The sequence below is a fragment of the Cyprinus carpio genome, chromosome A10 (genome assembly GCF_018340385.1).
Source record: "Cyprinus carpio isolate SPL01 chromosome A10, ASM1834038v1, whole genome shotgun sequence".
Lineage (NCBI taxonomy): Eukaryota > Metazoa > Chordata > Actinopteri > Cypriniformes > Cyprinidae > Cyprinus > Cyprinus carpio.
In genome coordinates, this window is record NC_056581.1 from 6,391,755 (window position 1) to 6,416,973 (window position 25,219).

Genomic DNA, 25,219 nt, shown 5'->3' on the forward strand with positions numbered 1-25,219 from the left:
GAAAGTGAGATAAAAATGTGGTTGCGGAATTCACGAGATAGAGCGGGTGGTTGAAAGGAGCGCTACCACTGTCTATTGACTAGTTGAGAAACCTCGAGGAAAGAGTGAGCTTTGCCGATTAATACTTTAGACCACAAAAACATTTTCAGCAGAGGTCAAAGTAATATTTTTTGTTTTTGTTAATTTGTAATATTTTAATACTTGTATAGATCATTTGTAGTCCCTTTCAGAGTGTCAAATTAGCTGTATTAAACTGAATTGAATGTTTTCTATTTTATATTCAATAAACCCATTGATCTGAAATCCCTTTTACTACTGTAGATTTTTGACAATTCAGACATTAGTTATGTGGTGACTGCATCCATTTCATACTGTTTTTTTTTTTTCCAAAGACGTAAGGTATAGTAGCTGAGAAGTATTTAAAGTGAAACAGATTTATTGTTATAAGTCAGGGGTGCATCCTGTTCCTGGAGATCTACCTTCATACAGAGCTCAGTTCCAACCCTGATTAAACAAACCTGTCTGTAATTATCAAGTACTCCTTCAGATCCTAATTAGTTGGGCAGAGTGGAGCGGAGGGAGCACAATGCACAATCAGCCCCCTCGAGAGTTGACTACGTGCTCCGCTCCCAAACAACAGTGCAACAATCGTGTGCATTTACACCCATAATGTTTAGCACGGGCAGAGAAGAACACACAATCTAAAGTGCTGTCTGTTTAGCTCGCCATATAGAGGTTATTGTGCACTGTTAATAGAAACAACAGTAAATAAAACTGTCACGTTTCACACAGAGCGCTTGCTGAAAACACAGAAGCTAACGCTGCTTGTTTCAAATGTGCTTTTAAGCTCTCTGGTCTCTGCGTCACCCCGCCTGTGATGTTTCGCCATTCCATTGGACTGATTTCACATTTGGTTCAGAGAGCGGGCACACAGGGGTGTTCCCAAAGTGTTTCCTGCAACTTGAGAAGTTTTTCAAATGACAAAACATGCTCTTCATACTCATAATCAAAGCAATCTTTCCATAAGAGTACAACCAGTGACATATTGTCTGCATATTTCCATAATTTATAATTTGTACTCTGCATTTGCATCTGATTTGTATAGAAAGAAAAGAGGCAAAACGCATCTTTGAGGTGCTCCTGCATTTAGAAAAATGTCTGATTTAACCCCCTGACACAGACTTCTTGTGGTCTCTCTGGTAAGATATTTTTAATCCAGTGAATTATTACTCCGTTCACTCCTAAAACTAAAAGACGTTCTAAAAGTAGATGTATCTGCATCGTATTAAATCAATGAAGAGAACATGTGCATAGGGCTTTGTGTGAAGGTGTAGAGAGGACTCAAACGCGAGGGTGACTATTACAGTTCTTTAATCGTATCAAAGTCTGACCACAGGTAATCCAAACAGAAACAATAGAGAACGACAAACTGAAGAGACCCATAGGCTTGCTATAATAACGTGAACACAAAGCTCCTCTGTGGCAGGGGTGACCAGAGGTCTGGTGAGGCGGAGACACTCGTACCCCAGGAAGGGGCAGTCAGTCGGAGAACACCGAGCAGATGAACTGTGGCAGTCTTTAGCAGGTAAGGTTCTGTGGATGTACAATGACGAGCACAGAGTAATTCCAGCAGTGGAAGTAATATTGTAGCACAACTCGACAGGACAGGAGTGATAGAGACACTGGTCAATACACATCTGTGACATCAAACAATCTGACAACAAGATGGGGAAAGAGAGGGTTAGAAGAAGCCAAGATAATGAGACGGGATGAGGAACAGGTGGGGAGGAACGAGCCTAATGGTAAGTGAAAACAGCTGTCAGTAATGAACCAGAGAGTGATGGGGAATAGAGTGTGTGAGTAACCAGGAGAGGGAGACAGAGAAAGAGACAGGATCATGACACTTTGCTTGTTGCAAAGTTCACTTGACTAGCAATTGTATTGACCATAGTGAGTGTAGGATCCTCTGTCCCTCTTTGTGGCTTATGCAAATTGCAATACATCTAGGTGCTCTGATATGTACGATTTAAGGTGATAACTAATGACACTTTTCATGCATTTAGCAAGTATTGATATCAAGGCTACGGGGAGAAAGTTTTTTTTTTTTTTTTAAGATTTATTTATGGGCTTTTTATGCCTTTATTGGAAAGGACAGTGTAGAGTAGACAGGAAAGTGTTTTTTGGTGAAGAGAGAGGGGAGCAGGATCGGCAAAGGACCACGAGCCGGGACTCGAACCCGGGTCGCCGTCAGCACAGTTGCGCTGTATATGTCGGCGCACTAACCGCAAGGCTATTGGCGCCGACAACGGGGAGAAAGTTTTAAAAAAAAATTGCCCCTATTTTTTAGGAATGGGCCAATTTCCACATATTAGGCACAATCTTAGTGTTTAATAAAAACTGAAATAGTGAACTGAAATAGTGAAATAGTGTCAGTTAATTCATTCGCACAAACCTTTAAAACATGGCCCCTAAGGCCTTCTGGATCTGGCACTTTACAGCACCTGATTTGCTTAAAGGGGTCATATGATGTGATTTAAATTTTTCCTTTCTCTTTGGAGTGTTACAAACTCTTTAATGTTGCAAAGACTAAAGTCTCAAATCCAAAGATATATTCTTTATAAAAGTTAAGACTTGTCCATGCCCTTCTAAAAGGTCTCATTTAAACCCACCCGGGAGACGGCATCACAGTATGTTAAGAGGAGTAACATTTCCGTCACACGCTTGAGGTATTCAGCCAAACACAATGCACTGGAAAGCTGGCCAATCAGCATACACTTCGCTTTTCAGCAGTAGCAGTTTTTGGCACGGGAGAACCGGGCAGCCGCCAAGGGCAGCATTTTTTTCAGGAAGGGGGCGGTACGAGCAGTTAAAAAAATAAAAATAAAAAATCCTCTGCGCCGCCGCGGCAAAGCGGTTTTCTATTATTTATTATTTCACTGTGTGGGGAATTGGCAAATTGGCGCTTTTTTCACTTGCTTATAAATAGTTACATGGCTAAAGTCTAATAACACTGTAATCAGTACAAACTGGGCTACAATGATATGTAAATAGCATGTATGTACATGATTGTGTTTTTGAGAAAACAACGTTTATGCGTGGTTAGTAAAAACTAAAATTTTGAAGTCACTGAAATAAGGTCACAAAACACCTAGAGAACATTTGTTCACAAGACTGAAAAACATGGAGCTTGTAGCCTAGAATTTTTGCTTCAAAATGATGTGAAAATCATCTTGTTTACTCACTCACAGAAAACAATAGTTTAATTTAAATTTTCTAAGACACTTTTTGTTTCAAAATGGCATATGCGAGTAGGCATCAACTATCATGAATATTTGTGTGATTCACACCTGAGAAGACAAAGACCCACATAATGAGCTACATAATGAGCCTTTCAGTCAGGTGTGTGACTGAGAGGGAAGAGTTACAAGAAAGAATGTGAGGACAAAATAAATGTATATATTTTTAGGTTTGTAGTTTATTTCGAATCTATTTAATTATCCTCCAAAATAACTTGAGATTCACTTGTGAGTGCAGTTAAACAGTTTATTAGGAACAATCAAAGCTGACTTTCAAAGCTGAATTTTTAGCATCATTACTCCAGTCACACGATCCTTCAGAAATCATTCTAATATTCTGATTTGCTACTCAAAAAACATTTATTATTATTATTATTATTATTATTATTATTATTAATAATTTTGAAAAGATATGATTTTTTTGATTAATTGAAAGAACAGCATCGTTTCTAACATGATTATTGTATTAATCATCACTTGCGTGCTAAATAAGATTTTATATATATATATATATATATATATATATATATATATATATATATATATATGTGTGCCTCGGTTGGTCTTAGCTGTGTTCCAGGTTCTTGAGTGGGCTGCTTATTTGCATTGGCTCGATTTGCAACAGGTTATTATTTATCTGAAATAAAAAAAAAGTAAGCATGCTGTTTACGCAAATAAACTGCACTATTAACATTATTGTGATGGTCACTGATACTATTAGTAATTTATAGGAAAAAAATAACACAATTACCACATAGCACATTTATTGTCAGTGATATTTACAGCTTACTTGATACACTTTTTTTTTTTTTTACGATTGCAAACACCAGTGAGGGGGTATAACACATTAAAAATATTTACACAAGAGCAGATATTGATGAACGAAGCTTGGTTACATTCTTTGTATGAAGGCCTATACAATATATATAGTTATAAAAATATGTGGCTATATTCGTGAACAGAGAATAGCCTATCACAGTTTAATAATTCTTACTGACATTAAGCTAGCAATATTATAACTCATATTACTTTATATCGTATTGCTGTCTATGTTATAGAACATTAAAAAAAAAAAAAAAAAAAAAAAAAAAACAACATCCTTGCATCGTGAAACATTGAGATGATGTAAATGAAACTTCATATTGTTTCAACTGATTATACATTTAGTATATTTATTATAGTCTGGAAAAAGTCTAACTAGTAAAATGTGTACAAGTTATATGAAATCTAATACAAGTAGATTAATAATAAAAAAGACTTACCGTACTCATGTTTATTATCTCTGCTGGGTCAAGCCGCTTCCTTCTTCTTTCTGAGGTAATCCAAATCTTATTCCTCTCAGCGGTCTTATTGAGGTGAATTATGTCTTATTCCTCTCAGCGCGAAGCGAACAGTAACATTTAAAAAAACGTGAAGTACAGTCTCGCTGCTTTGTTTGCTGTGATGAGTGCGGTTACCTGCGCGAGCTTTGGATATAATGAAGGGAGACGTGAAAGACAGACATCGCGTTGTTTTCATGTGGATTACTTTATCACAGAATACTGCAGACAGCGCACTCTGTTTGTTTTCTTTATTTTATAAATGCACTTATCGTGTGTATACAAATAAAAGTAGACCCTTTACAGATTCGATTGATGTATTGCTTTTATCAGTACGATCAAAACTGAAAGTGTAATTTAAATTCTTTTCGGGGTTATCAGGAGAATTTGCCTAAAAACGCGTATCCGCGTTAGCCGACTTCAAGGGTTAAAGCACTCTGCAATGTGCTTTGCTGCCTCACCATTATTAGGTGATACGAAATGTTTACGTATACAGCTAAACATATCTCCATGTGGTTGGGGCCACACCTTATAACAAAAGATAATGTTTTTAATCTCCACATAATTTATATATAATCTCTGTCAAATCCATGCCACATATTTGCAAAAAAAAAAAAAAAAAAAAAAAAGACAAAAAGGTATAATTAATTGCAAACTAATGATTTTAATATCAAATTAGTTTGATAAAAATAGTATAATTAGCACATAATCCAATTAACAGTGTATGAGGATATTTTACATTGTGAAAGTAATGTTCTAGGATTAATTAGCTGCTTTAAAATGTTTAAACTGGAGAGTATATCAGAGCTTTCACAAAACAAGCATTGATTATCTTTTTAAACGACCAGTTTCCCAGGTGAATAGTATTTCATATAATTAGTCATTTGCTCTAATTGGACTGGTGAAGGCCTATAAAACACACTTACCTCCAGTTTTGTGTATGCTTGGATTTGTGGATTTTGTGTGGTGGTTTGAGAACGTGAACATTGGGTTTTTGGAGTGCTTGTGGGGTTTTTTTGGGGATCATGGATCAAAGTTGGATAAGGTGAGTTTGTTCATTCAATCTGTGTTTGTGAATGACTACACAATAATAATAATAATAATAATAATAATTTTTTTTTTTTTTATTTTTTTTTTTTTTTTTTGTAGGTTACCCTTGCCAGTAATCATCTTGTTGTTTTGGGGGAATGCTGATGGATTTAAAAGTGAGTTTGTATCCCCACCCCCATTTAAAAAATAATAATGGAACATTTGTTCAAAAGTCTTGTTTAATTCTATAGATGGAGTGTATTCTGATACCCATCTTGGGTGGGTTCAGCCTTCTGATGCTTTCTCACCTCATGCAGTCCAGTCTTCTATGTCAGAGGTCCATGTGACTGAGAATTCACCTGTTGAAGAAGTGGGCCCCAGTTTGTTCCCTAACAAACCCCTGAAAAGCAAGTCTAAGCTGAATCTACTTCAGTTTGTCAAAGGTGGTTCCAGTAGCTATCAGTCAACATCCCATGCCCAAACTGTTCAAAGCAGCTCTGGCTCCGCTTCCTTGCCTCAGGCCCTGAATCAACAGCCTTCAAGCAGTTTGGCATCCTTTGGATCAGCTGTTGCTGGTGGATTTAGTTTGGGGACTCAATATGCCGCAAGTGGTTCTGGACAAGTTGTTTCTACCCTAGGAGAGGGTAGTAGCTACCCTGCTAAGCTTGGTGTTTCTGGCCAATCCTCCAGTGATGCTTTGCATGTGTCCAGCTCCCAGGAACCCTCTGTTCAACTGGCAGGAGCCTCTTTGCCCATCTTCTCTAAGAGGTCCCTTACAGCAGTTCATCTGCTCCAGGTGCCATCTCCACTTCTCGAAGTAGCCCTGCACTATCAGTAAGCTTGGGTCAACCTGTATCTTCTCAGAGTGAAGTTGGTTACAGTGGTTTATCTCGAGGGGCCTCTAATCTGTATACCCCATACTCCAATACCATGCTCAGTTCTTCCATTTCTAGCCAGTCCACAAATGTTCAGAGTTCCCCTAGTGTGTCTACAAGCACCCAGAGCAGGTCTGGCACTCAGTTGGCAACTTCCAGTTATTTTATCCCTGTGCAAGGAGGTAGTAGCTCCGTTAGTGTCTCTCTCAAGCCCCAGGGCACTCTGGGTCAGTATGCTCCCATGTCTCCTACCAAATATGTAAGTGCTCCCCAAGCAACCACAAATAGTGGGTCTTCCCATAGCGCAGGATCACCGGTTAGTCCTCTCTCTCAAATGGGAGCTTCTGGTCAGTTTACATCTCGGGGAGGGTACTATTACAGGGGATTGCTTCCACAGTCTCAAGCTAGCTCTAGTCAATATGCTCTTGGCTACTCCAAGCCCATTTCCTCACCCCAGAGCGATTCCAGTCAGTCCACTAGTGTCTTGAGTTCCAGTAAGCAATATAGCTCTGCCTCTAAGGGCAGCTCTGGGGCTCAGTTTGGGGCCTCTACTGGTTTTGCCTCGCAGGGAACAAGCAGCTCTTCCAGTGGTTCTGTCCAGTCTCAAGGTACCACAAGTCAGTTTGCCCCTGGGTCTCCATCCTCCTATCTAGGTTTATCATTGTCCTCACCCCAAGCTGGTCCATCTACTAATGTTCAGGGTTCTCTGAAGCGGCTGGCTTCTACCTTCGTAGGCAGCTCTGGCACCCAGGCAGGGTCCTCTACTGCCATCCTGCAGGGAAGCCCTGCTTATGGTGGATCATCTCAACCTCAAGATACCACAATTTGGTCTGTCCCTGGACCTCATTCCTCCTATGCAAGTGCATCACTGTCTTCACCCCAAGCTGGTCCATCTACTGTTCAGGGTTCTCGTAAGCGGCTTACCTCTACCTACATGGGCAGCTCTGGCACCCAGGCAGGATCATCCAGCTTCACTCTACAGGGAATTGGTACTTATGGTGGATCACCTAGGCCTCAAGATGCTGCTAGCCAGTTTTCCCCTGGGTCTCCATCCTCATATCCAGGTTTATCACAGTCTTCACCCAAAGGTGTTGCCAGTCAATCTAGTTCACAGAAGCGATTTACCTCTGCCTACCAGGGCAGCTCTGGGGCTCAGTTTGGGGTCTCTACTGGTTTTGCCTCACAGGGAATGAGCAGCTCTTCCAGTGGTTCTGTCCAGTCTCAAGGTACCACAAGTCAGTTTGCCCCTGGGTCTCCATCCTCCTATCTAGGTTTATCATTGTCCTCACCCCAAGCTGGTCCATCTACTAATGTTCAGGGTTCTCTGAAGCGGCTGGCTTCTACCTTCGTAGGCAGCTCTGGCACCCAGGCAGGGTCCTCTACTGCCATCCTGCAGGGAAGCACTGCTTATGGTGGATCATCTCAACCTCGAGATACAACAAGTTGGTCTGCCCCTGGACCTCATTCCTCCCACGCAAGTGCATCACCATTTTCACCCCAAGCTGGTCCATCTACTGTTCAGGCTTCTCAGAAGCAGTTTACATCTGCCTACCAGGGCAGCTCTGGGGCTCAGTTTGGGGCCTCTACTGGTTTTGCCTCGCAGGGAACAAGCAGCTCTTCCAGTGGTTCTGTCCAGTCTCAAGGTACCACAAGTCAGTTTGCCCCTGGGTCTTACTCATATGCAGGTGTTTCACTGTCCTCCCCACAAGCTGGTCCATCTACTGTTCAGGGTCCTTGGAAGCCGCTTACCTCTACCTTCACAGGCAGCTCTGGCACCCAGGTGGGGTCCTCTACTCCCTTCACCCTGCATGGAAGTCCTGCTTATGGTGGATCACATCAGCCTCAAGATATGGCAAGTCCACTTGCCCCTAGCTTTCCATATGAAGGCTTATACTGCAACTGTGTGTTGTCACCCCAAGGTGTAGACCGGTCCTCTACTGTTCTGAGTTCACAGAAGCCTTTTATCTCTAGCTATGGAACCCAGTCAGGGTCTTCTACTCCCTTCACCCTGCAAGGAAGTATCACTTATGATGGATCACCACAGCCTCAAGGTACTGCTAGTCAATTTGCCCTCATTTCTTCCTCCTATCCAAGTGTTTTATCCCCATCCCAAGGTGTTGCCAGTCAGTCTATTAGGGGCTCTCTGAAGAAGCTTTCCTCTACCTTCGCAGGCAGCTCTGGCACCCAGGCAGGGTCCTCTACTGCTATCCTGCAGGGAAGCACTGCTTATGGTGGATCAGTTCAACCTCAAGACGTTACAAGTCAGTCTGCCCCTGGACCTCATTCCTCCTATACGAGTGCATCACTGTCCTCACCCCAAGCTGTTGCTAGTCCTGGTTCATGGAAGCAGTTTATCTCTACCTCCACAGGTAGCACTGGTAAAAGACGCTGGTAAACTGGTGCATGTCTTTTTCAGAATTGAAACTCTAATAAAGGTTTGAAGCTAAGCAGTGTATGTGGGTTTTTTTTTTTTTTTTTTTTTTTTTTTTTTTTTTGGAGTGGGTGAAAACATGTTTACATGATTTGGGGAATGAACTCTTGAGTGTTCTAAGTTTTGGAAAACCAGAGTTGTGTAAAATGTGAAACATTGCATGTTCAGGCTATAGGAATGCATTTATATACAGCTACAGTGTACTTGTTTACAAAGTGACCACCAACTACTTGCTGCTGATAGTGACAACCAATTATCACTTAAACAGGTGTTTCACTTTTTTTTTTTTTTTTTTTTTTTTTTTTTGTAGCATATTAGGTGGCAAGGCCCACTTAAAAAAAAAAAATACCAGTGAGAATGGTATAGGTTCAAGCATAGTCTTAAAATGTCAGTGATCTACACCATTTATTGAAAGGTGTCGCCTAGGTTACGGAGCTATTACGCACACATCAAATTCGGAGTAGTAAGAGCAGTAGCTTTTATATAAAATGATCTGTGATAACTTGTGTAGGCAGTCCTGGTTGTGATAACGGACTGACTTGTGCAGCAGAGATGTCATCTGGTAGGAAGTTTATACCACAATAGGTTTAGGACAAAATTAGCAGTCACAGCTCTTTTATATATGTGCTATTACAGAACTGTTAAGTAGCTCATTTTATCAGTATTTGTCATAACTACCCATTTTCTAATGTTGTTTTGCCTAGTGCTAGTGTTATGTTTTGGGTTGTCTTGTTTCATATAAGTTTAATCCAAAATACAAACTTAAAAGAATATGAGAAAAGGTAAATGTATATGGAGTTTCATTCATACTTTTTCAGAGTAAATCTAATTATTTTGTAATTGTAAAAAAAAAAAGATTGCAAAAAAGTCTTGAGGCTCAAAAGTAAAGAAATTAATCAAATTCTTTGCAGTGCATGTAGATCTTTGAAAATCTTTATTTTTCTTTGCGCAGTTCAAACACTTTTCATCACGAAACCAGTGTTTCTTTTTTTTTTTTTTTTTTTTTTTGTGCAGGTCTAAAGCTTTTGCTTGTGAATTGAAAAGTTTTACTTGGAGTAAAGCTGTATCTCAGTGGGCAGTCTCTACCCACCAGGATGAAAGGCTTTTTCTATTGGTCACTCGACTGAAGGGACTGGATGACCACACCAACTATGCTTTCCTGGCACTGCATACTTCCGCTGCCAGTCTGACAGAAGAGCGAGGTTGTAACAATGGCGAGTAACAGGTCGTTTACTGTGAAGGTGATGATGTGCAGAACCAGTGCCACATTGAGCCTTTGAGGGGCCCTGGGCTAACACTTTGGGGGGCATTGTAACATCTGAGGGGCACGTTGTAACATGACCATATGACATCTTAAAATGATATCTGATCGAATGAAAAAATATACAAGACAAACTAAAATATTTTGTTAATAAAATAATATATATATATATATAATTTTTTTTTTTTTTTTTAATAAAATAATGGCTTTTTTTAAGAATGAAAAATAATCTGATTTTAGAGTTTGACAATGAACACATTACAACCAATGCTTGGGACGACCCACATAAATGAGAAAAAATACAATCTGCGCAAAAGGAATTTAAAACTGGTTAGTGTCTTCTGCTAGTTAAAGCATTAAAAAACGATCTGAACTGAAAAATAACAAATTTGGAGATTAAAATAATAGCAGATTTGTCTCATTTAAAATGAATTAAAAAAAATTGAGATTAAAAATTTACTTAAGCCAGAATTGTTATTTTACTATGGTAAAATAAATTTTCAGCGATATCTTCAAAAGATTTTTGAATTTTGGCTCACATTTTTTTTCTATATAATGTTGATATGGTAACTAATAAATACTGTAAATTTTGTTATGCCAGCATGTGTGGAAATATTCAAACCACGTGTGTTACAACTAACCCTGCGTTACTTTGTGCCCTGCGCTCTCCTACATAAATTAAACAATATTATCAAGTAATAATCTTACAAATTAACAACAGCCCAGCAAATAAAATTAAATATCACTCACCACTAAAAGGGCTTCCTGCTCTTCTTATACTGCGCTAAGTTATAGACATTTTAAAAATGTTGAATTTTGTTTCTCTGTTTAACAACATTAACTTACAATAGGGAAAGACATCTTCCCTCAGGTATTTGTATTTATTAAGCACCGATAAACACAGCAGTTGACCATGGTGCTGTACAAATAAAATAAAAACCAGTAAAAAGAATAACATCAGTAAACTCAAAAGATAATTTAACATACAAAGTTTGCAGAAATCAAAACACGAGTCCCGCTCACTGTGAAGCGGGAGCGACTAGGCAGCAGAGTATTCCGCTTGCTCTTAAAGCCTTCCTTGAGCGGCTACGTTCTTACATCAAACAATGCTTTGGAAAAAAAAAATATATATATATATATATATTTGTTATTTGTATGGTCTAGGTGGTCATACAGCGTATGCCTGCAAATACGGAGAAACCGATGCCTTTAATACGGGACAATTCCGTATTATACGGAACGGTTGGCAACCGAGAATTGACTCTGGGGCCCCTAGTGTTCGGGGCCCTTGGCTGCAGCCCATGTTGCCCATTAGGATAACGCTGCCCTGGGCAGAACGAGGCTTTATGAATCACTGAAACAGTTGAAGCAAATGTGCCGAACTGTATCGAGGCTTCGAAACAATCAGACACTCCCCTGTGACACCTAGTGGTCACTTGCTCTGCAGCAATGATTTATGAATGATAACCTTGTTTATGTCAAACAATAAAGTGTGTCCACATCATTATAAGAGAAATTACTTCTTTTTTTTCTTTTTTTGTTTGTTAACGTGACTACTACATGAGCTTGGTTTTGTAACCTTTAAGCTCTTCATTGTGAATAATTATAGGTTATTTTGGTCATAAGAAGTGAACATTAATAAAAGGAATCAAGCCACAATGTGTCACATTTGTTACATTGTGAGATTTTTATTTTGCCACCTGTCTGTTCAAACACTTGTGAACCGCACCGAAGCTTAATTTAGCCATTGTCACGTGACATGGGTGTTTTGAATCACACTTCAGAACAGTGTTTCGAAACATCTACGCTTCTGGATCTCGACACTGTGTCGAAACTACAGTTTCGCGTCAAGCCATCCTAGTTTACTGGCTAGTTTACTAACTAATTTAACATGTTAATCTCAGAGACAAGTTAACTTAATTATTCTCTCTTCTTATACTCTCCAATCTAAGCCTGTCTAGTTGGTGATATCGGCATCTCGAGCAGCCAGGGTCTGTCTCCAGCAGCTGCTGCTGTATAGGCATTTCTAACAGCAGGGACTGCTGTTTTAAAAAGTACATTTCAACAAAATAAATAACATTATATACCACAACACAGGACATTTGTAGGCATTTATCATAAATTTTGTTAATAAAGGTCTGATGGCGCGGCAATTAGTTTTACTCTCAAACACAGTATATTTGATTGAATAAAAAAAGACACAAATTAAACTCCATAAATGTAGTCCGTGTGATAGTTGCTACAGTCTTCGACTGGCAAATAACTTTTTTACCTTAGCCTACTGCAAAAGACTCTCGAGGACAAAAGACAAATATATTAAAACATTACCTTCTGTGTTTGACCCATAACAATATTAGATCTGGCATTTGACTTTTGGGTTAAATTTCTCAAATACCTTTTTTTTTATTACATTTGTCCACTGCTTAAAACAGTTGTACATGACAGGATGCTACCACAGAGTGGCGCTGTGGTCATTAAAATCATAAATTAGTCATAAAATCTAATAAAGTATCCATTTCTCACTAGGCTACTTTCTGATACATTTAGTGGGCAACAGTGTGGATAAACATGGCATTGTACATATGAAATTATGCAGCTGTATTGACTTGATGAAATAAACATGAGAATGTTAATGTCTGATGATACTGTGATAACACTGTACAATGAACAGAGATAACATGAGTTGAATCTGAATCCTAAATGTTGCTTTGCATTTACTAGAAATGTGATGATTGTGATCTGGTTCAGCCCTGTTTTCTCACTTGTATGTAATGTTCTTCTGTCAAAATACTGCTTTATAGGATATGCAGTGTATGTTTACTATTCTGTCCAGGTGTGTGTATGAAATTGCTGGCAAATGCTGGAATTTTGCTGGAATATTATTTCCATGGGTTTGCATCTAAAGATATGAAGTGAAGACCACAGTCCAAAAGACTTTTTCCAAAAAGACCAAAGTGAAGGTGTTTGGGCATAATGCACAATGCCATTTTCAGCACAACCCTAACAAAATGTATCATTAAAAAGCAGCAAAAGTTAGGATGAGATATCTAGCATATTGGTGAAGGGTGATGAATTAGGCTTGTTTTGAAGCCACAGGATCCAGACAGCTTCCAGTTACTGAGTCCACCATGAACTCCTCTGTATAATTAGTACTCTAGGGAAAAATTTGAGATCATCTGTCCAACATCTAAAGCTTGGCTGAAATTGGTTATACAACAGGACAATGACCCCAAGGACACCAGAAAACTGAATGGCTGAAAAATTAGAAGTCATGATCATGGAATGTCCAAAACTGCCCCAAAAAACACTTCCATGACCAAAACACCCAAAACTAAAAATTATTTCAACATTTACTCACCTTCATGTGGTTTCAAGTATGAACCACGTGATTAAATTGAATTTAGGACTGGATAAATTTAAGGTGACAAAATGATGACAGAAAATGAAATTTTAATTTTAGTATCCTTTGAAGCTGGACAGCAGTGTTCTTAACCTATAATGAACTGAAGAAATGTCAATTTTTTTCATGCATCTTCACTTTTTATTTCCCGGGTTAAATAATGATGAAGCATAATATGTTATGTGTTGTTTGTCTCCTTAAATTTACCGTGATAAGTCACAATCAGCAAATAGACTGTTTCCCACTCTCTGACTAAATGCTCACTTCAGAGCATCTGTCAGGCTCTTTATAGCCAACCAGCAGGGTTTTGTGAATGAGAAATGTTTTTGGTGAAAGCTCTTGTACCACTCTTGTCTTTTGCAATGGGACAAATCCTGGCATACATTGCTCCGCTTGGCAGTTCATCTCTCTTTTTTGTAATCATCATTAGAATCATTCATCCTGCTGCTTCAGTGTGACCTCATTGCCACGTCCCATAGGTCAACATGCGTCTGCCAAACACTAAGGCCACTGTCATGGACAGATGTGTCAGCAGTCCTCAGGAGGTGGCCGCATTCTGGTGTTTTTAATTTTTTCATCTTAAAAATCAAATTATGACCTATGCTTTCAATTTCAAATGCTGAAACGTTAATGCGTTCATCATCTCAATGTTATGTTGTTTTAATGCTTTATTGGGTGGTTGCTCTGCATACTTAAACTCCAGCTGGTCCAAAACGCAGCAGCAAGAATTCTTACCAGAACCAGGAAGTCTGACAATATTAGCCCTGCAAACATGCCCCTGTGGGGCCCATGCTGGCTTTTTGCGGGCACAGTGGACTATGGCCAGCCCACACCAAACCTAAACAAACCCAGTGCAGACCTGCACAGGTGAAGTCCACAGCTTTGGGCTCACCGCAGGCTCTCTGTGAGCAGTACACACTAGTGGACTGCCCACATTAATCCCATGATGAACCAGTGTGAGGCCAGCTCATTTGGGCCCAGAGCTACTTTTGTACCTTTTGGCCCATGCAGGTTTTGTGTAGGAAGCCCACTTTTGTTTCCCATGCTCTGTTTGTCTGCTTTTTAAAATTTAATGTGAAATTCAATAAGACCTTATAACGCTGCACAGAATAAAATTAAATGAACATGAATTTTACTTTAAAAAGCTGATAATTTTTACTGGACATGATGTTTGAAATAGGGTCCAAAATTAAGTATATCATGACAATTGGTGGTAAAAAATCTACCCACCTAGTTCATTTTGAATCAGGGAATAAAATCATAGGCTTTTACTTTATTTGTGAAGCTCAAAATGTGTTATTGACGGTACAGAGCTCGGCGTCATACTTTGTTTATAACTTTGTACTTTGTAACTATTTTTTTTTTTTTTTGCTGAAGAATGCCATATATCACTACGCACTTGAGTCACATACCACCTTGCCGTGTACTTATGCCTAACGGAGTTGCTTCTGTCTTCAGTCTACTTGAACTAATTAATTCTGAGGTGAGTTTTAATTGTAAGTTGAGTATTACCTTTGGCATTTAACAGTAAATATTTCCGTAGTGTGTGTGTTCTGCTGGGATTGTATTTCAGTATGTTTTGTTAATCCAGACCTGAACAAATAGGGACTTTGTTAAACGACAATGGAGTAACGTTCGCTATATTGGTCAGTCCTTTATACTTTGTTACCCCTCTTCTGTATGTGATACCACGTTGGATTGCCACAGTAAACTTCTACGGCTGTGCACGGGTGAACGTGATTTCACCAAGTACAACATGTTCCTGGAACAAGTCTTACAATCAGGGTTAAATGCTTCTACACCCTTTTTATTTCTCTCTGATTTTAGGAATAAATTATGGTTAGGTTTAGGGGTAGGGATTGGGTTAGGTCTATATTTTTGGAAAGTAATGTGGATCCAGGATCAACAAAAGATGTTGATCCAGGAACATATCTTACTTTGTGCTCGGAGCATGTGCCCCCTCCCCTTCCCCCTCTCCTCTGGATTACAGAAGCAGGTGAAGAGGAGAAAGACATCGAGATAAATATATATGAAGTAGGGGTGTGTGATAACATGATTTTTCATGGTGGATGATTGAAATGTTTCCACGATCTGTTCTTGAAGAAATAACGTAGTATTGCTACAGCGCATTCTATCAGTTGCATTTCTAGCGCCTCCGTCTTAACATATTGTACAACGTGACTTACATTTACATCATGTTAACACAGCGCTAGAGTAACATTCACGGGCCACTTCAATTCACAAAATTTCATTATTTGCATGTGCTTTAAAGCCTTGCCGGTTAAACGTTTCATTTGCGTGCTGATGCGCTGTTCTAACAAATGTATTTTCTCAAAGTGTTGCAGAGAAATTTAAAAGAAATTGCTTTTGAGAAATAGTCACCAGGGGGTCTGAACTAAGAGAACCTACTGTTTTCACAGTCAAATCGTTATGCTTTCTAAATGAATTTGAGAATTATATAGATTTAAATTATACATACAGGGGCTTTAAAAAATATTTTGTCCTGAACCTATTTTTTTTTTTACCAATGCAAATCATACCATTAGTGGGTGTAATGTCCAAGTTGCAATTAGGAGAATACTAACCACATTACTCTTTGGCCACTTAATTGAACTGGAATGGCTCAAACCAAAAGAGACCTTTTCAGAACCTGAGGCCAAGGACAGTTGTAGCAGATAAGTTAGTATGCAGTTTTAGTAATAGCATATATAAATTACTTACCACACACAGTGTTTTTTCATATAGGCCTATATTTGCTTTTCTGAGGCTGTAAGAAATACTCCTTTCAACCAAGTTCTCCTGATTCTGAAGTTGAAAGTGAGATAAAAATGTGGTTGTGGAATTCACGAGATAGAGCGGGTGGTTGAAAGGAGCGCTACCACTGTCTATTGACTAGTTGAAAGACCTCAGGGGAAAGGTAAGCTTTGCCGATGAATACTTTAGACCACAAAAACACTTTCAGCAGGTCAAAGTAATAATTTGTTTTTGTTTTTTTTTAATGTTAATTTGTATTATTTTGATATTTGTATAGATAATTCGTAGTCCCTTTCGGAGTGTCAAATTAGCTGTATTAAACTGAATTTAATATTTTCTATTTTGTATCTAATAAATCCATTGATTTGAAATGCCTTTGACTACTGTACATTTAAAAAAAAAAATTAAGAGTGCAAAACATATGGTGAACACAAAACAGCAGTAGAACAGCAATAATAACAGAAATGAAAAAAAAGAGACAATCTGACAATCTGAATAACAATAAAAAAAATGCATGCTAATAATAGCATGCATAATAATGATAATACTAAAGATGGTGATGATAACAATAATACCTTGTGATGACGGCAACAGTAATATTAATAATAATGTAATAATGAGACATACCCAACACAAACCACACCTATCCTAGCTTCTGTGTCAGTGTTTAGTTTTTTTTTTTTTTAAATTCTCGGTAAGATTACTATATGCAGAGATGGGCATAAATACATGGAAATGTATTTAAAATACAAATACGAAATACTGTGTGGAAAAATGTATTTAAAATACAAAATACTGTTTGGAAAAATGTATTTAAATACAAACACAGTATTTTGTATTTTGAAAATACACAAAATACATGTGAAATTGAAGAATCAGTGCAGGTATCCCTATTAGGCTGAAATCTATCTGGGCCTATTCTGAATGCCAAAAAGCATTTAGATTTGTGCAACTTCTTAGAAACTTTCGTTTTAATTTTATATACCTCTTCCATTCCCCTGCCCTGTAGGAAATAAAAAACTCAAAAAAAAAAAACAAATTTTTAACTTTTATTATGTTTTATCACCATCATTAAAAGCCAATGTGGCAGACTGGCGTTCCAATGTGTCCAACTTGGCCCAGTTCTGTTTGTTTCACAATCTTAAAGTATCTGCCATCCAATATTGCCGACCTAACCCACCCAGTTGAACTAGTTGATGGAATTTCTGGTGAATCATCATCATCCTGTTCTGGATACTGTTTATTAATATTATGCATGAAATTATATGTGAAACATTCACATTTTTAAATAGAACAGTTCATAGAAAAGTTATGGGACAAGAACAAAACACTAATCTCTCATTTAGACACTGAATGTTATATATAATTCGTTAAGCTAATTATAAATAGTCACAGTGAATTAAGAAACTACATAGGCCTACTGACTTTTAATTCCTTACCTCATTTCTGCTCTCTCTCTCTCTCTCTCTCTCTCTCTCTCTCTCTCTCTCTCTCTCTCTCTTTCTTAAGTGCTTGCTTCCTTGCTGGTAATTACAAATAAACTTATGTAGTGCAAAATAGCAGCCATTTATATACTTACTTCTGACAAGGTTACAATGTAGTCTATTATTTATGGTGAACACTACTAAAAAAACTGTAAAACTGTGGGAACATTTTCTGCTATATAGCAAAGAATAGGGATGGGTGATATGACCAAAATCTTAATTTTACTTCACAGTAACAATATATGTCATGGTTTCACAATTATCAATATCAGTTTTGATACCACAGCAAAAACTGAATTTCAAACTCTTTTGATGCTTTCTTTACGCAAGTAGTATAGTAACTTTTATATTTATTTAATGTAAAGTTTATTTGTTTCTATATACATAATTAGAAAATATAAAGTTTATCTAAAATATATATTTTTTTTAATTAGAAATCATTTGCCACTATTTTTTGGTGAACAATAAAAATCACAAATGCACACAATCACTACACTAAACTGATGGAGACGATCAACCTAATTATTTCATCTCTACATAAACAAACATTTTTTTATTTCACCACTAAAAAAACAAAAAATCGCATAGATGGGTAAACACAATCACAATTTGGAAATGTGTCCAGTTACATTTTCATAAAGCACCATGTTTTTAAAATTTAAAATGATTTGAATACAAAATGAGCCTGCATAGCAGAAATAACGAATAAAGTAATGGTCGGTGTTTACTACAATCATTAATTGAAAATAAATAATTAATGAATTAAAAAACATATATAACACAGTATTGTTCAATTTAGTGTTATACATATGTTATCATATTAATATGTTTTGTTCTAATGTCACAAGTCACAATTTCAAGTTTACTGGGTTTAACTTGATTATTTGGTTAGGGTTTAAGAAGAGTACTAAAAAACTTTTTAACGTGTGTCGTGAAAATGACCCACAACCTAATCAGTTTACATGTGAAGAAATCCATTTATTCACAAACGTCTCACGAGACGAGTGTTTGACATAGAAAGTATAAGAGGTGTTTGACAAATTATTCGGCAAACTACTTCCTCTCATCACTGCTTATTGGTGGTTTGGAGAACAATTACTCAGAGTCGCCCTCTGTCGTTTCACAGAATTATACAACGGAGAGCACGTCAAGCATAAAAGCCTCGTAGGTTTACTAAGGAGCGCGCAGTAAACAGGTTCATGGCGTAGAGCCATGCGAATTGCGAAAGTATAAACAAGGCTTCAACTGCACAAAGCTAAAGAGAAAGTTGAAAGTCCTATCTATGTAAACGATTTAGAAAAAGTTCCATCGGTTCACAATTTATATCTTCGCTACGAATCTACGATATTGTCATATGATATCACCCATCCCTAACATGCAGTAACGTTAATGCTTCAGACACATTTGACAAGCTACTTTAAAGCTGCAGTCGGTAACTTTTGGGGCTCGCATCTGGCGGAAGAACATAGCCGGAGCTACCTCTCTCCAATATAAACAAAAACACGGTTTGGAAAATGGATTCATGATGTACTCGCTCATTATATATATTTTTTACATTTTCAACACAAAACAACACTGTGGCACAGCACTGCACTGATTGGACCAGAAGAGCCGGGAGTGGTGGATTTTGTTTATATTGAGAGAAGTAGCTCCGGCTACAATGTTCTTCCGCCAGACGCGAGCCCCAAAAGTTACCAACTGCAGCTTTAATCAACAAGTAGCACATCCTCACCTTATTCCAGAAAATTTGCCGATCCAAGGCTGGGTTGTACAGCTACGGCTCACGTGCATGAATGTTGGGTTTTGGGGGGGGGGGGGGGGGGGGGTCTGGTCTGAACTAGTTGATGCATGAAAACAGCACCCTGACAAAGAGGTTGAATGGCTCAATGTATTTTAAGTATTTTGAAAATACAAAAATACTAATCTTAAATGTATTTAAATACAAATTACATTAGATTTTTTCCAAAGGCTTTAAAATACAAAATAGTAGTGAACACCGCCGGAGCAGTGGGCAGCCATTTATGCTGCGGCGAACGGGGAGCAGTTGGGGGGTTTGGTGCCTTGCTCAAGGGCACCTCAGTCGTGGTATTGCCGGCCCAAGACTCGAACCCACAACCTGAGGGTTAGGAGTCACACTCTCTAACCACTAGGCCACGATTTCCTCTAATTACACAACACTGCAGAAAGAAAAAGGACTGAGGAAAATCAGAAAACAAACAGAGGGTAAACGCACTATTTAAACTTTTGCAGGTCAGGTCTTCTGTCACGCTACGCTGCCAGAAGGAACACGAAGTCAAGAGTAATCAAGAGAGTCTTTATTAATCCAACACGGGTGGTGGGGGGGGAGGTGTAAATCCAACATGGACCACGGGCGGAAGACACACATATGTAACTGGTTGACCCAACAAACACAGACTGAACAGACATGGGTTTTAAAGACAGGCTAACAAGGGACTAAGGAGACACACATGGGAACTAATCAGACACACCTGGGAAATAATCAATTAAGGAGGGACAGAAACTGGGTCACACAGAACATGGGAAATGGAACACATGCAGGGAAAACACAACATTATGGGCCGGTTTCCCGTACGGGGATTAAGCCTAGTCGTAGACTAAATGTCATTTTAAACCTGGATTTATTGAAATAGCTTTCTCACACATGGATTACAATAGTCTCAGACTTGCACTAGTCTAGACTTAAACAATCGGATTTCTAGAAGTAGGATTAGACCTAATTCAGATCTAAATGAAGTCTTAAATTAAACCTGGTCAGAAGCAGGTTTAACCTCAGATTAAAACTTATTGCCTCAAGGCTCACGTCCACAGTAGCAGAAAATGGATTACCTTGACTATTTCAATGACAATCAGAGACCACCACCAAGACCAGAAAGAAGGTTGCTGAAAGACAGGAGCAACCCACTAAATGATTTTGATGATTTACATTTTCTTGACCGTTTCCATGTCAAAGGAAAATGCAACAGAAATAATTGGTTTGCTGCAGCCCAAGCTTTCAGGTGACTTAGTCAGGGGCACCCCTATTTCTCCTTCCTTACAAATATTAATTACCTTAAGGTTTTTGGCATGTGGAACCTTCCATCATGAAACTGGGGATTTGTGTGGTGTAGGTGAATCAACAGTGTGCAAAACAGTACACAAAGTCTGCAGTGCTATATGTGAACTGAAAAAGGATTTCATCAAATTCCCAAATGCTGCTGAACAGGCCACCTACAAGGTAGATTTCTATGAATATAGAAAAGGGAAACTGGTTTTCTATAAATGTACAAGGAGTGTGCACTCCCACTATGCAGTTCTCCAATATTGTTGCACGTTGGAAAGGTTCAACTCATGACTCAAGGATTTTCCACAACTCCTCTTTGTACGGTCAGTTTGAAACAAGACAACACTCTGGAATTCTACTTGGTGACAGTGGGTATGCACAGACAAACTTCTTGTTCACCCCTTATCTCCATCCAGTCAGACCAGAGCAACAGCGCTATAACCAAGCTCACATGCTCACCTGAGGGCTAATAGAGCGCATGTTTGGTGTATGGAAGAATCGTTTCCAGTGTCTCCGAAATACACTGCGGTTTGAACCTAGGAGGTGCTGCATTGTTATTATTGCAACAGCAGTGCTTCATAATTTTCTTAAACAGTGTGACTGCCCAGACCCTGATATTGAAGATGATGATGACCAACATGTCCCTATCGCTGAGCTAGCCAATGACAGAAATGGACTTGCTTACAGAGATGCTTTTGCTTTGCAGCACTTCTCATAAATGAGCCTTGAGTGATACATAAATGATTGGCATAGACAGGTAAAAAAAATTCAGGAAATTATTTATTTAACTGAGATTTTGTTCCAAAGACAATTGACACTGCTGCTGCTTCATGTCTCTCTCTTTCATAGACAACTCAAGATGAAGAATTTTCATTTTGACTTCATGTTCTTCTTTTAAATATTGTAATTTACGTTCATGGAACTCTATGGCAAGTTTCTCATGAATGGTCATCCTTTTCCCTCTTGACCTGCTGCCTGGATTAGAGACTGCTGGATGCTGACTAATGCTACTGCAGGAGACTGGATGCTGCTGCATGTTGGTGCTGGCTGCTGCTGGATTCATTTGAGCAGCTTGACTGTTCCCTGCGCCCCCCAAGTCCTGTGTGAAGATCAGGTCATCTTTGTATGGAAAAAAAAAAATGTAGCATTACATTCGACTTCAACAATAAAGGTCATTACATAATTTTTGTTACAAGACATGACTTGCATTTAATTATGTTAGATGTGATAGCACATGTTACTGTAAATGAGACGTGTCCTATCAAATGAGTCTTTGAAAGATTCCTCACCTGAACTGTCCAAGTGGTCATCATCTGGAATACCTTCCAGGGGTTGCTGACTTTCAATAATCCCAGCTAACAAGTCCCCCAACTCCTCTGTGTCTGGTGGAACTGGAAGTCCCCCACCTGTCTTGAAACTCTCTTGACGCGTAGCAGCAGTTGTTTTTTTTTCAGGTTTATTTTTATGTTTTTCCACAGGACCTTTACAGTATAATATATACTCTGAAGTAGGAGTTCTATATAATATTGTTTTCTTTTTACATTTAATTAATGAAAACATTTATAATTGACTGATTTGTAAGAATGGGGCAACAATAAATCTTACCTGAACTTGTTGGAGTGTCCGTTTGGTTACTTTTTCATTTGAGTTGAATTCATTCAATATGGAAATCCAAGCCTTCTTCTTGTTTTCTGTACCTGAATCATGCTGTTTGTTTTCAATTACATGATAGTTTGATACAATTTGTTTAAAAAGGATCTTCTCAAATTCACTTAAGTTTTTTGAGCGTTTTCTTCGGCCTTTATCCATTTTTTGGTTAAGTGTAGTGACTCCTGTTCCACACACTCCTTAAGACTAATGAATTACAAGTATTCCATATGAGGTTTTTATAGCAACCTCTCCTTAGCCACATGTGCATGCCATTAATCTAATCGGGTTTCCAAAAGATGATCTCACTGGTCCCTTGATTACCTTAATCTGAGACTCTGTAGTCTAGAACTAGTTAATCCAAACATAAGCAACATCTCAGAAAGTCAGTTGTTTAGTGTGGATTAATTTAAGTAGAATTAGCCTAGTCCTGGTTTATTTTAAGCCCTTAACGGGAAACCGGGCCAATAAGTCCAGGGGTGTGACAATATGTATGTATGCCTAAACTGAGGTGGTGCATTAAAAGAAGTGTACTGTACTACTGTACATTTTTGACAATACAGACATTAGTAATATGGTGACTGCATCCATCTGAGATAATAACTGTTTTTCCCAAAGACTTGTTTGTTTGTTATACTTTATTGTTTAGCTTTGGTTTAAAATTCGACAATGACCATACAATCCACATATCAATACAATTCACATATCACATCAAATAAATAGTTAATACATTCATCCCTCCTAAAAACACTGCAGTCCTACCCTTTATTCAAGTGAATTATTGCATATGGCACAAAGGTTTGTTTATAAATTGCTTTAGTTGCCTTCAATGTCATACAGGTCCTTCTCAAAAAATTAGCATATTGTGAAAAAGTTCATTATTTTCCATAATGTAATGATAAAAATTAAACTTTCATATATTTTAGATTCATTGCACACCAACTGAAATATTTCAGGTCTGTTATGGTTTTAATACTGATGATTTTGGCATACAGCTCATGAAAACCCAAAATTCCTATCTCAAAATTAGCATATTTCATCCGACCAATAAATGAAAAGTGTTTTTAATACAAAAAAAAAAAAGTCAACCTTCAAATAATTATGTTCAGTTATTCTGCACTCAATACTTGGTCGGGAATCCTTTTGCAGAAATGACTGCTTCAATGCGGCGTGGCATGGAGGCAATCAGCCTGTGGCACTGCTGAGGTGTTATGGAGGCCCAGGATGCTTCGATAACGGCCTTAAGCTCATCCAGAGTGTTGGGTCTTGCGTCTCTCAACTTCCTCTTCACAATATCCCACAGATTCTCTATGGGGTTCAGGTCAGGAGAGTTGGCAGGCCAATTGAGCACAGTAATACCAAGGTCAGTAAACCATTTACCAGTGGTTTTGGCACTGTGAGCAGGTGCCAGGTCGTGCTGAAAAAAACGAAATCTTCATCTCCATAAAGCTTTTCAGCAGATGGAAGCATGAAGTGCTCCAAAATCTCCTGATAGCTAGCTGCATTGACCCTGCCCTTGATAAAACACAGTGGACCAACACCAGCAGCTGACATGGCACCCCAGACCATCACTGACTGTGGGTTCTTGACACTGGACTTCAGGCATTTTGGCATTTCCTTCTCCCCAGTCTTCCTCCAGACTCTGGCACCTTGATTTCCGAATGACATGCAAAATTTGCTTTCATCTGAAAAAAGTACTTTGGACCACTGAGCAACAGTCCAGTGCTGCTTCTCTGTAGCCCATTTCCTGCACACGCCTGTGCACGGTGGCTCTGGATGTTTCTACTCCAGACTCAGTCCACTGCTTCCGCAGGTCCCCCAAGGTCTGGAATCGGTCCTTCTCCACAATCTTCCTCAGGGTCCGGTCACCTCTTCTCGTTGTGCAGCGTTTTTTGCCACACTTTTTCCTTCCCACAGACTTCCCACTGAGGTGCCTTGATACAGCACTCTGGGAACAGCCTATTCGTTCAGAAATTTCTTTCTGTGTCTTGCCCTCTCGCTTGAGGGTGTCAATGATGGCCTTCTGGACAGCAGTCAGGTCGGCAGTTTTACCCATGATTGCGGTTTTGAGTAATGAACCAGGCTGGGAGTTTTTAAAAGCCTAAGGAATCTTTTGCAGGTGTTTAGAGTTAATTAGTTGATTCAGATGATTAGGTTAATAGCTCGTTTAGAGAACCTTTTCATGATATGCTAATTTTTTGAGATGTATGCCAAAATCATCAGTATTAAAACAATAAAAGACCTGAAATATTTCAGTTGGTGTGCAATGAATCTAAAATATATGAAAGTTTAATTTTTATCATTACATTATGGAAAATAATGAACTTTTTCACAATATGCTAATTTTTTGAGAAGGACCTGTATAACAGCACCCAGATGGTAACAATTCAAAGGCATAGTTCAGAGGGTGCATTTTATCTCCACTTATAGCCAAAGCTTTCCTCCTAACTGCCATTATTTAGCTCGCCATCCTTATGATCCTGTTTAATTTTACTTTATTTACAGACTTTATTCATCCAAACCAAGCTGTTGTATTATACCTTAAAACACTTTCTATGAAACTAATATAAACTCTTTGTATAACTCCTTGGCTAACAGAAAATTCTCTTAATTTCTGTAGGAAATATAACCTCTGATTTGCTTTCTTACAGATAAAATCCAA

General features: G+C 38.4%; 1 protein-coding gene and 1 long non-coding RNA gene across 3 annotated transcripts; one reads left to right on the plus strand and one right to left on the minus strand.

Annotated features, from left to right (window-relative positions):
• The first annotated feature begins 5,509 nt into the window (after positions 1–5,509).
• On the plus strand, positions 5,510–8,966 carry LOC109053448 (cell wall protein AWA1-like). 2 transcript variants are annotated; one of them, XM_042764876.1, is made up of 4 exons: positions 5,510–5,660; positions 5,765–5,820; positions 5,896–8,570; positions 8,691–8,966. In XM_042764876.1, the coding sequence occupies exons 3-4, from the start codon at positions 6,575–6,577 to the stop codon at positions 8,912–8,914; spliced, it is 2,220 nt and encodes a 739-aa protein (XP_042620810.1). In that variant the 5' UTR covers positions 5,510–5,660; positions 5,765–5,820; positions 5,896–6,574; the 3' UTR covers positions 8,915–8,966. The 2 variants fall into 2 exon arrangements, with proteins under 2 accessions (XP_042620810.1, XP_042620809.1); XM_042764875.1 differs by having other exon boundaries at positions 5,896–8,966.
• A 12,169-nt stretch (positions 8,967–21,135) lies between these two features.
• Positions 21,136–22,743, minus strand: LOC122146516. The gene is made up of 3 exons (XR_006161039.1): positions 22,516–22,743; positions 22,200–22,391; positions 21,136–22,029 (listed from the first exon to the last, which is right to left on the minus strand). It is a non-coding gene; the product is annotated as an uncharacterized LOC122146516 (long non-coding RNA).
• Between the last annotated feature and the right edge of the window lie 2,476 nt (positions 22,744–25,219).